The sequence below is a fragment of the Nansenia antarctica genome (assembly GCF_963989245.1).
Source record: "Nansenia antarctica genome assembly, chromosome: 6".
In the NCBI taxonomy this organism is placed as follows: Eukaryota; Metazoa; Chordata; class Actinopteri; order Argentiniformes; family Microstomatidae; genus Nansenia; species Nansenia antarctica.
Genome location: NC_137676.1, coordinates 68613875 through 68626374, shown reverse-complemented (window position 1 = coordinate 68626374; position 12500 = coordinate 68613875). Strand labels below are relative to the sequence as shown.

Sequence of the window (12500 nt, the reverse complement as noted above, 5' to 3'; positions counted from 1 at the left end):
TAGGATTACACAGGCACGTGTCTTGTCTACTATTAGATCCTGCATGGACATTGAGAGTATCTTGAATGTCTTGCGGGCATCTTGAAAAGCAGGGAGCATCTTTCATTCACGTACTAGCGAGCATGTCGCCTCACCCTTTACTGTACTGTGTTTCAAACTGGATGACAGAGGGGGGAGACACTCAAAGTGGAGAGGGGGGAGTCACTCACCATTTGGTGACTAGTGTCAATGCCACACGCGCCACTGGGTGAGATTGTCACGGTAACACAACACTTGATTCGTATCATTTCAATAAGGCCGGGGTATAAATGCTCATGCATTGGATGAGTCATTATCAGTTATCGCCTTTATTGATTCCCGAGATATGCAGCGTTGGCAGCAGCAGTGGCAGTGTGGTTGTAGGTAGCGTGGTTGTGGTCAGCATGGGGTGTGGTCAGCGTGGTTGGGGTCAGCGTGGTTGTGATCAGCGTGGTTGGGGTCAATGTGGGTTGTGGTCAGCATGGGTTGTGGTCAGCGTGGTTGGGGTCAGCGTGGTTGTGATCAGCGTGGTTGGGGTCAATGTGGGTTGTGGTCAGCATGGGTTGTGGTCAGCGTGGTTGTGGTCAGCGTGGTTGTGATCAGCGTGGTTGGGGTCAATGTGGGTTGTGGTCAGTATGGTTGTGGTCAGTGTGGTTGTGGTCAATGTGGGTTGTGGTCAGTGTGGTTGTGGTCAGTGGTGTTGTGGTCAGTGTGGTTGTGGTCAGCGTGGTTGTGGTCAGTGTGGGTTGTGGTCAGTGTGGTTGTGGTCAGCGTGGGTGTGGTCAGTGTGGTTGTGGTCAGCGTGGTTGTGGTCAGTGTAGTTGTGGTCAGTGGTGTTGTGGTCAGTGTGGTTGTGGTCAGTGTGGTTGTGGTCAGCGGTGTTGTGGTCAGAGTGGTTGTGGTCAGTGGTGTTGTGGTCAGTGTGGTTGTGGTCAGCGTGGTTGTGGTCAGCGTGTGTGGTCAGTGGTGTTGTGGTCAGTGTGGGTTGTGGTCAGCGTGGTTGTGGTCAGTGGTGTTGTGGTCAGTGTGGTTGGGGTCAGTGGTGTTGTGGTCAGCGTGGTTGTGGTCAGCGTGGGTGTGGTCAGTGTGGTTGTGGTCAGCGTGGTTGTGGTCAGCATGGTTGTGGTCAGCGTGGTTGTGGTCAGCAGTGTTGTGGTCAGTGGTGTTGTGGTCAGTGTGGTTGTGGTCAGCAGTGTTGTGGTCAGTGGTGTTGTGGTCAGTGTGGTTGTGGTCAGTGGTGTTGTGGTCAGTGGTGTTGTGGTCAGTGTGGTTGTGGTCAGCAGTGTTGTGGTCAGTGGTGTTGTGGTCAGTGTGGTTGTGGTCAGTGGTGTTGTGGTCAGTGTGGTTGTGGTCAGTGGTGTTGTGGTCAGTGTGGTTGTGGTCAGTGTGGTTGTGGTCAGCGTGGTTGTGGTCAGTGTGGTTGTGGTCAGCGTGGTTGTGGTCAGTGTGTGACAAATATTTCTCTGGAAACGTTGCTTCTAAAATGGGCCTAGAATCTAAAGTCTTGACTGGTGCCGTCGCTACAGTGCTTTTAAAATCGTATTTTTCAGACCAAAATAACCACTCTTAGATATCGATTGATTTGTGGTTCGTTTCACAGTTATTTCTTCATGTAATAAATCACAGAATTGCTGGTTATAACTATGTGTTTATTATCAAGCTTCGTCTCTTGATTTGCTTGTTAGCTTATTTAAAATTTGGGGGGATATTTTTAACAGTTTAAAAAGTCCCAAAACGGCTATTTTGCTTGACAGCAGACTTACAACTCGTCCAGACAGTATTGTGGCCAGAACGTTTACGTTTAACCACGCTAACTGTATTCAGTTGAGTATCATTGCACACATCTCTGTTTTTCTTTTGACTCATCTTCCATTTATCTCTCCTTCTCTCCCTCCACCCCTCTCTACCTCCATCCCTCTCTCCCTCCCTCCCTCGTTCTATAATGGACACTGGGGGCCTTAGCCTGGCTGAAATAGGTCTGTATCTTCACCCCAAATGAAAAAATATTTTTGGATCCCCCTCAGACTGTCATCTCTGTCTCTCCCCCGCTGTCTGACACACTGACACACACACACACACACACACACACACACACACACACACACACACACACACACACACACACACACACACACACACGCAGTGACCCCCAGGACTAAAATAGGTTCTCAGGAGCGGTGAATTGGCTCTATAGCAGGGATTTTCACCCCATCCCCTTTTTCGCTTTATCTTTTTCTCCGTTCGCTCTCGTTTCTAATCATTTGCGGGCCGCGACTCTTCAGAGTTCTTATAATTGTCTCGCTCAGAACCCTCAGCCCTCCAATAACTGACAGGGACGAGAGCTCACACACTAATACTGATGCCATAAGGTACAGGTACGTGTGAGTGTGTGTGTGTGCGTGTGTGTGTGTGTTTTTGTGTGCGTGTGTGTGCGTGAGTGTGTGTGTGTCCATGTGTGTGTGTGTGTGTGTGTGAGTATGTGTGTGCGTGTGTGTGTGTGTGTGTGCGTGAGTGTGAGTATGTGTGTGTATGTGTGTGTGTGCGTGCGCGTGTGTGTGAGTGTGTGCGTGAGTGTGAGTATGTGTGTGTGTGTGTGTGTGCGTGAGTGTGAGTATGTGTGTGTATGTGTGTGTGTGCGTGCGTGTGTGTGCGTGCCCGTGTGTGTGAGTGTGTGTGTGTGTGTGTGTGTTTATAATGGATTGCATTTATATAGCTCTTTTTTCACCAGGTCTATTTGTCGTTGTATGGAGGATTTCTCAGACCAGGGCGGCCATTTTGTGTCGGTTACAAACTCAGTTTCCCTCCGTCCGTCCTGTCAACCCATGTCTTCCACTCGACACCTCTTTTTCACACTCCTCCACAGTCTCACTTATTCCCTCTTTTTTTTACCCCCCCTCCTTTTTTCTTCTTCTTCTTCTCCTATCTCTAACATCCCTCGTTCTCTCTCTCTCTCTCTCTCTCTCTCTCTCTCTCTCTCTCTCTCTCTCTCTCTCTCTCTATCCACAGCGATGCAGGAATCTCCGCTGGCCAACGGGCACGGGCACGGGGGGCGGGACTTCCTCAGGAAGCAGATGAGAGGGGAGCTGTTCTCGCCGCAGCAGATCGAGGTATTGGACCGCCTGTTTGACAGACAGCCCTCCTGGCCAATCCTCATCCCTGACCTCTATGTGACCCCTGACCCTGGCGAGGTAAGGGCGTGGCGCCGGGCTCCGGGAAGACGTCGACCCTAAACACTGATCTGGGATCAACTACATAGCCGACATCACAATCCTAGTCTTAAAGGGACGGTTCTCGCACACGCACACACACACTGCTGTTTTAAGGCTTGTTTTTCCAGTTATTAGCATTGATGTAGGATCGTACAACCTATAGAGGTGTGGATTATCTATATTGTCAACCACGGTGTTCCTAAAAGGGTCTACAAGGGCATTTAGTGACATAAGGCTGCGTTCGTAAAATTCGCTCTCTGGAAATCTGATCAGGACTCAAGGAATTCCTCTTGTCCAATCAAATTACTTGGTCCCTTCATGATGTTGAACCCAGTGTGCGCTCCGGCGCTGTTAGAGCGAATTTACGAACGCAGCCTACTTGTCCCATTCACTTCCATTTACAGTGAGCTTGAGTCTGGCCAGGGCCGGCTGTACTTGCTAAATAACAAAGATATGCACATAAAAAACTATCGGGGATGGTCCTCCTGCATCAATAGCAACAACGGGAAAAAACAGGTCTTAAAAATAGTGAACCATCCCTTTAATCATTATGAGGAGGAAGGTAAACATGTCCTTAGATCAGTGGGGGAAACGTCTTCCTACTCCAAGGCTCCATGTAGCCTCCTGAGCTAAGGCCTATGGGTTTAACGCTAGCTAGCTACATGTAGCCTCCTGAGCTAAGGCCTATGGGTTTAACGCTAGCTAGCTACATGTAGCCTCAAGCCTGTGTGTGTTGTCTGAACTAGCTTCTTTTCATTTGACCTCTGAGCTTAGGGCACACACACACACACACACACACACACACACAAGCATGTTATGTTTGCTTGTGTCGTGTATTCTTATTGATTATGAATCAAAGAACAGTTAGTTTAAGACAATTTAATCAGTTCCAGGCAGATTCATACATTACATGCGTTCTCCATGGACCTCGGGTGGGAAGAGAGCGCTCTCTGTGTCTCTCTCCCCGTTCCCCTCCAGAGGGGAGGGGCCAGCGTGCATGTGTGTCCCTGCCCAACCCCCAAAGGTCCCTGCTGGTCATCTGTGTCCCTGCATGCCCTGGCATGTGTGTGTGTCTAAAACATACCACATATTCATACATAGATCATACATACTACAGAAATATACGACACATCCCCCCTCGGACCACCCAGAGGGTGTTCCGAAACTAAACTACCATAAAACAAAAACAAAAACACAAAACCCCACAAAACATCCCCAAAAAAAAAAAAAAAATTTTTTTTTTTTTTTCAAATAAAATTAAAAATTAAAAAATAAACAACAACAGACAGAAAAACTACACCAACACACAACACAAGAAGCACAATAACACAGACCAACCCAGGACCAGTATTAGGAACCAAAGATATCATAAACAAAAAATAGAAAACAACCAATAATAAAAAGAATTTTGAAAATAACAATCACAATTAAACTAAACACAGTTCATCATGCACAAATCAATACAGAAACTTCCAACGACCGATGTTTTCTTTGTCCTTGAAGCGTCAGGGTCAGAGGTTACTAGCACTTGTACCCAGTTGGAGAACAGCCTTTACCGCTGTCTCAGATTGATAACACTTTCATAGTCAGCAGCTTCCATTTTCGTTGCGCTAGGAACAGAACCTCTTTCCTATCTTTGCATAACCACTACATCACTTCTCAACTGACATCAATCACATACGATATAGAAATAAACAAACAATACACAAATAATGACATTCAGTTATCATAACACATAATTTTCCAACAGTAAGCATAGGACAAAGGGAATGCATTAATGCATAGATCTTCACCTCAGGTGAGGACTAGTCTTCTGAAAAGTTCATTAACGTGGACTGAGTGACTGATTTTCCAAAAACAGTCAATGAGGCCCTGCCTCCTAAGAAAGTCAAAAATCATGTCTGCTATAATAGGTGCTCCTATCTTGGCAAAATAAGTTTCCCATGCCCCTAAGACCGTTTCCAGCCATGCTATCATCTGCTGTCCATTCCCGTCGTTCCCTTTGATCTGCTGCTTCACTACCCTATTCATAGTCTTTAATCTTTTCCTAACTGGTCGTCGTCCGTCAGTGTCATTGAGGTTCAGGCAACCGCCTGGTCCCCTCCCACGCTGATCAAGGTCTGGGGAGTCGCCCTCAGCATCATCTGAAGCATGGTGCAGGCACTCGCCAGCATCCCCAGTAGCACAGGTGTCCAGGCTTTGGACACTCCCAGGCTGGACCTCCAGACTGTCAGCACTCTCTGCTTCGTTGGTTTCTGGTTCATTGGCATCTGGACAGCTTTCCACTGTCCCCTCGGTTTCAGGCACTGCCGGTAATGTCACTGGCTGTAACACTGGCATTGCCACTGGCTCTGGCAACACCACAGCATCTCCTCGTAGCTCCTCCTTCTCAGGTTCTCTGGGGACCTCGGCACCTGTTGGCACAACATCCTGCCTACTCTGTACATCCACCCCCCTGTCCACCACCCGTGGCCCTATTGGGGTAGGGATATGCCCAAACACCACTGGTGTACCCACTCTGATGTTGTTTCTCCAACAGACCCCACATTGACCTAAAGCATGGTCAATCTGTTCCATCAAATATGGACTCCAAAACCCATATTTCTTGGTGATCTTGCGTCTTACCTCCCCCCTAGCCACATGTGCTAATCCATGGGCTTCCTGTATTAACATGCCTAATAAATCTGAGGGTGCTACAACCAACCCCTCATGATTCCTCCATAGACCTGTGTCATCCTGACTTGCCCCCCTTGCTAGCCAAACGCTCTTGTCTAACGTAGTTACTCTACTCTGTAACATCAATAAATCCTCAAGTGTGACCATGCCCTGTAATTGCTTTTCATGTGTGACCAGAAGACCTTTACCTGCCTTGTCTGCTCCTGTAATGGCTTTGGCTGCATCTTCTGCAGCCCTGTTACCTTGTGTGACATGTGATGAGTCAGACCTGTGTGTGGCACACTTCACTATAGCTAATTCCTTTGGCTTCATCATGGCTTGTAACAGCTTCATGATCTGTGCGTGATGCTGTATAGGCGTACCATCAGTTCTCTTAAAACCCCGCCCCCTCCATACAGCTCCATTAAAATGACAAACATTATGTGCATAGGCAGAGTCGGTGTACACTGTCACTCTCCGTCCGGTTCCCAAGTTGCATGCTTCTGTGAGGGCAATCAATTCAGCCAACTGAGCCGAGCAAGGCTGAGGAACTGCCTCAGCCTGTTCTACAATAAACTTTGAATTTTGTGCTTTAACTAAGGAATACCCAGCGCACAAAGTTTCTCCTACCCCGTAACAAGACCCATCAACCCAATATTCTATATCAGCTCCCTTTAAAGGCAAAGCTTGTAGGTCTGTTCTATGCTTAATCACTCTGGCTGTCGATGGAACCTGAGCACCGGATGGCACCGTCACCTGACAGCCGTTAGGTGTGCATTTTACTGTACAGTTCAATTGGCATAGAGCATCTCTCCCTAGCAGCCCTGTTGGCGTGTGTTCTGACACAAGCGTTGACAGAGTTGCTCTCTGTCCCTTGTACTCTAAGTCTACAAGCTCAGTTGTAGGAATCAGCTGTTTAATTCCCTCAAATCCGATTGTCTTCACATATTCTCTAGACATAGGGAGGTGCGTGGCGCCTTCAGGCTTCTTTGTCACCACCAGCTGGCACCTCCCACTCGGATCTTCCGGGCACCCCTATAGGCCAGCTGCTGGGCCTCCGTAAGGGTTCATCACTCCTGGAGCAGGTGTAGTAGGGGGCCAATATCCTCCTCCTTGGCTCCCCCCTGCGCCCCCCTGGGGCCTGTTGCAGCAGGCACAGGCTAGATGTCCATTCTGGTCGCATTGGCATGGTTCTAGCATCTCCTTCCCTGCTGCTGTCCATCCCCCTGGTGGTGGTCCTTGGCCAGGCTGTGTGTACATCTGGTATGGAACCGCTTGCACCCCTGGTGGCCCTTGTGGGTATGGATACCCCCCTTGTGGCCCCTGTGAGTAGGACTGGTAAGTAGCAGTCTGCACTCCAGGTGGCTGTTGCTGTGGGGCTAAAGCCTGCACTCCCTCTATGTTCCTCTCGCTTTCAGTCAATTGCAAATGAGTCAATATTCTGAGGGATTCTTCGTCTCGTGCCTTCTGTATCTGAATGTTCTTTCGATATAACTCAACTTGATGAGCTACGTGGTCTATATAAACAGCTTTGTTCATGTGTCGTAGCCCCACCACTTCTGCTAGCTTATCCTTAACTGGGGTAGGAAGCCCTTCTTGTATTTTTTCCCTGATTATGGATTTTTCTAAGGGGTTATCTTCAGCGTCTTTCCCTGTCACACTTCTCCATTGAGAGTGCACACGGGCAATATAACCCCTGGGATTCTCATCCCCCCCCAGTGGCTTCACAATGATATTGTCTGGGTGAATGTGAGTAGGGTAGGTCTCTCTGATTGCTTTCCACAGCCTGCCTCTGTTTGCTGCGAAGAGCTCTGGATCATAAACTGATGTATTGATATATCTATGAAGTCCTGCCTTCATCAATATTTCCTGCATTGTATCCAATCCTGCAATAAAAGCTAAGAGTCTTTTCAGGTCTCCCATCGCGGCCTGCGTTCCTGTCAGTATCACGTCGACCTCTCGCGTCCACGAATGTCCTCCCTCTTGAAGAACTGGGAGTTTCTCGATCACTTCAGACAAATCTGTATGATGCCACGGATGATATTCCATCTTGTTACCCCGAATCAGCACTGGACAGTTCTTTAATGTATTTGATGACATTCGGTGACAATCTCCCTCTTTCTCCGGGCGTCTTCTCCCACCTTTCCTTTCGGCTGTGGCTATCATCTTCCTGACCTGCGCGTTGTAGCCTCCATCTGCATTGTCGTCATCACTTGAGTCTTCACTGCCATCTTCGCTGTCATCTTCCTCGTCACTCCTGTCGTCCCCTTTTCCCCTTGGCTCCTTCTTCTTCTTCTGGGAATGATCCTCCAGTGCCTTAGCATAGGGAGGGGGACTGGGGGCAGAACACAGGTCTAGGGATGAAATGTTCAGTTTCTGTTCCAGTGTCCTGGCCAATTCTTTTTTCTTTTCCGGTTCCATCTGAGCTATTTTCTGTCCCTCTACCTTAAATAGATCTAAAATAGCTAACTCTAACTTGCGTTTCTCTGATCTAATCTTTCCTCTTTGATGTGCTTTGTGCCCATTGATAAGTATCTCCAATGTTGCAATTAATTGTAAATTAATGCTGCCCTCTTTCGGCCACGGCTGTTCAATGTATGCCCAACGGCTATTCCATTTCGTTGACATTTTGCTAATTTCCCTAACAAGAGGATTCATTTTTTCCACTATAGCCATAGGGGATAACGTAGCCAACATTCCACGATGTTCACTAATATCTTTTAACAGCTTCGTGGAATTCGACCCCATTCTACTTTGCTCAATATGCTGACAATATTCTATATTAGATAAGGTGTACGCTTCTTACAACCCACCTTATTTTGTCTTGTTTGCTAAACAAATGCTAGTCCAATATAACTGTATTGACCATCCCCACAAAAACCCTGCAACTTCAGAATAACAGACTTGCCTCTTGTGTATGTCAGTGCAGTATTAACTTAAATCTAATAGCTGTGTAAGTACTTTATACTTAAATGTGTTTCCTAATTGTTTATGAATGTGTCACTTAATTACTCATTCAATACTAATTACAGTTCTGGTCAACACAATTATTAAATCACAAAAGCTGATCAACACCTAAGTATTCACCGATCCACAAAAACCCTTTTACTGCTCAACTATCAAATATGTACTATTCTGCTATTCCTTAATCAAACACTGTGGAAATGACCTAACTAAAATAAAATATGTAAATTACAAATATTAATTACAACCTGTAAATAAATCAACTGTTAAATGAAAGGAATGAATGATTAGTTAGAATTATTCATTGACACTTCATTGATGCAAACCTGTAAAGTCAATTAGCTATTATCAACATATCATTAGATTGTCACAAAACAATTGATCAAAGTTTTGTGAAAACAGAGAAATAAAATGATCTGAATAATTAATTCAATCAATTTGTAATTAATTAAATTAATTAAATTAATGTAATACATTACAATCATTTATAACCATCTATTTATTAATGTATCGGGCTGTTTCATCGACCTCAGCTGTATCTCCCTGAGGATTTAGTGTTTTAAAATGTATTGTCGTATTTCGTCCAGCAGGCGGCGCCAAGTAACCGACTTGCGTATCGATTGCGCATGCGCCAGCGCCTCCGTGTAAAAATGGAGTAGGGGAAGGAGGGGCTAGTCTTTGTCCTTCTGGGGGAAAAACCCGCTGTGGACTCCCAGATCAATCTTTACAACATAACATTGCTTAAACTTTAAACTACTTTAAAATACCCCAATGATCAATTCACTATCTTTCTATCTCTAAATTACTACACAACCTATGTGAAATGATCTGTAAGAAATAAGGAATGTAATTAATCAGTCAGGTTCCTTTCTAAAGGAATGCTTTCTAAAGGAGTGTTTGTTTGCAGAGGCAAGAAGAGGGGGGCTACAACCCGTTTCCCTTGAAAAATCACCGCGTGTTTGTAGCCTGCTTTAAAACAATCTCTTTAACACAACTTGTTTTCATAAACGATTACTTTTCACGACACAGCAATATCAAGATTATCTTTCAACCCAGTTTAACTATTATTTATCTCATTCAAATATTCTACATTCACGTTTCCCTCATAAAGATGGCCTCTGTGTGTGTGTCCTTTCTCAAGGACAAAGAAAAATGGCGTCTAAGAATAGACTCTCTGACACACTGCAAATGGCGTCTAAATGCAAATGGCGTCTAAACTCCGCTGAAAGTACACTGCAAATGGCCGCTTACACAATGGCGTCCTTCCAAACAGACAAAAGAGCCTCACATGTTCTCCACTGCTACAATATAAAACAGACTACCGAGTCCACCCACACTCCAACACATAAACACAACCTCACCGAATTTTACACAGACACACACGATATTCCAATACCGTACAAACAAACCTTACCATCAAACACTATATTTTACAAAAAACGGGCTTCCAAGTCCGGCTCTCACCACCCACCCATCAAAGATTATGAAAAGTTTGCTTCTATTCCAACAAGATTACCGTTACACAGATTCTTTTGACTATAACTTATCTGAGATTTACAGCCTATTTTAAACACACCAATCGACTAGAGAGAGATTTCTGCAGAAAATCTACCTTCTTCGTCGAATTGAAGAGTCCGCACAATACTGTAAATTAAGTTATATTATCTCCGTCGCTTGCTCGCCATTTACTGTCGTGTATTCTTATTGATTATGAATCAAAGAACAGTTAGTTTAAGACAATTTAATCAGTTCCAGGCAGATTCATACATTACATGCGTTCTCCATGGACCTCGGGTGGGAAGAGAGCGCTCTCTGTGTCTCTCTCCCCGTTCCCCTCCAGAGGGGAGGGGCCAGCGTGCATGTGTGTCCCTGCCCAACCCCCAAAGGTCCCTGCTGGTCATCTGTGTCCCTGCATGCCCTGGCATGTGTGTGTGTCTAAAACATACCACATATTCATACATAGATCATACATACTACAGAAATATACGACACTTGCACACACACATGCACGCACACACACACACACACACACACACACACACACACACACTGCAGTTAGAGAGGTGCTACTCTTGTTAATCCACGTCGAGCGACTCTCTAGACGTGTCATCCTTCTAGGTGTTTAGTGATGTCACCAATTAGAATGTTCAGCTGCGTTCCCCCTCCCCCTCAGACAGTCCAGTGTGTGTTTCCAGCTGGCTGATTGACACCTGACCTGTCTAATAGAGACTCACGCTGCCACTCCCGTTGACTTCACCCATCATCTGATCACAGCAGGGGTAAACCATGTGGGCGGGAGCAGTATTGACCTGTCCGTCATTGTTTTTATTATTACCTCACTTCCTGCTGCTCAGGGGACGTCAATAGAGTTTGTTTGTTTTTTCAGCGGGACGCGTTACCGTAGCGATATCCCCTGGCCCTCCTCTGATTGGTAAAAGATGACGGTGGCGCGCGCGCGCGGGGGGGGGGGGGGGGTCTCAGGCTGTTGTTTTCTCATGACAACATGCACACTTCAAGGACCAAGGAGGACTAGTTAGATTGGTTAGAGGACTGGTTAGAGGACTGGTTAGAGGACTAGTTAGAGGACTAGTTAGAGGACTAGTTAGAGGACTGGTTAGAGGACTAGTTAGAGGACTAGAGGACTGGTTAGAGGACTGGTTAGAGGACTGGTTAGAGGACTAGTTAGAGGACTAGTTAGAGAACTAGTTAGAGGACTAGTTAGAGGACTGGTTAGAGGACTAGTTAGAGGACTAGTTAGAGGACTGGTTAGAGGACTGGTTAGAGGACTGGTTAGAGGACTAGTTAGAGGACTAGTTAGAGGACTGGTTAGAGGACTGGTTAGAGGACTAGTTAGAGGACTAGTTAGAGGACTAGTTAGAGGACTAGTTAGAGGACTGGTTAGAGGACTGGTTAGAGGACTGGTTAGAGGACTAGTTAGAGGACTAGTTAGAGGACTGGTTAGAGGACTGGTTAGAGGACTAGTTAGAGGACTAGTTAGAGGACTAGTTAGAGGACTAGTTAGAGGACTGGTTAGAGGACTGGTTAGAGGACTGGTTAGAGGACTAGTTAGAGGACTAGTTAGAGGACTGGTTAGAGGACTGGTTAGAGGACTGGTTAGAGGACTAGTTAGAGGACTAGTTAGAGGACTAGTTAGAGGACTAGTTAGAGGACTAGTTAGAGGACTGGTTAGAGGACTGGTTAGAGGACTGGTTAGAGGACTAGTTAGAGGACTGGTTAGAGGACTAGTTAGAGGACTAGTTAGAGGACTAGTTAGAGGACTAGTTAGAGGACTGGTTAGAGGACTAGTTAGAGGACTAGTTAGAGGACTGGTTAGAGGACTAGTTAGAGGACTGGTTAGAGGACTAGTTAGAGGACTGGTTAGAGGACTAGTTAGAGGACTGGTTAGAGGACTGGTTAGAGGACTAGTTAGAGGACTGGTTAGAGGACTAGTTAGAGGACTGGTTAGAGGACTAGTTAGAGGACTGGTTAGAGGACTGGTTAGAGGACTGGTTAGAGGACTAGTTAGAGGACTGGTTAGAGGACTAGTTAGAGGACTGGTTAGAGGACTGGTTAGAGGACTAGTTAGAGGACTAGTTAGAGGACTAGTTAGAGGACTAGTTAGAGGACTAGTTAGAGGACTAGTTAGAGGACTGG

At 46.1% G+C, this 12500-nt stretch overlaps 1 protein-coding gene across 1 annotated transcript in view; it reads left to right on the top strand.

Annotated features, from left to right (window-relative positions):
- pax5 (paired box 5) overlaps positions 1-12500 on the top strand; it is a gene marked incomplete at both ends in the record, with an annotated part of 51917 nt that overhangs the window by 20394 nt on the left and 19023 nt on the right. Inside the window, 1 exon segment of the mRNA XM_080533731.1 lies at positions 3025-3206. Within this exon segment, the coding sequence (XP_080389857.1) occupies positions 3025-3206 (182 nt within the window).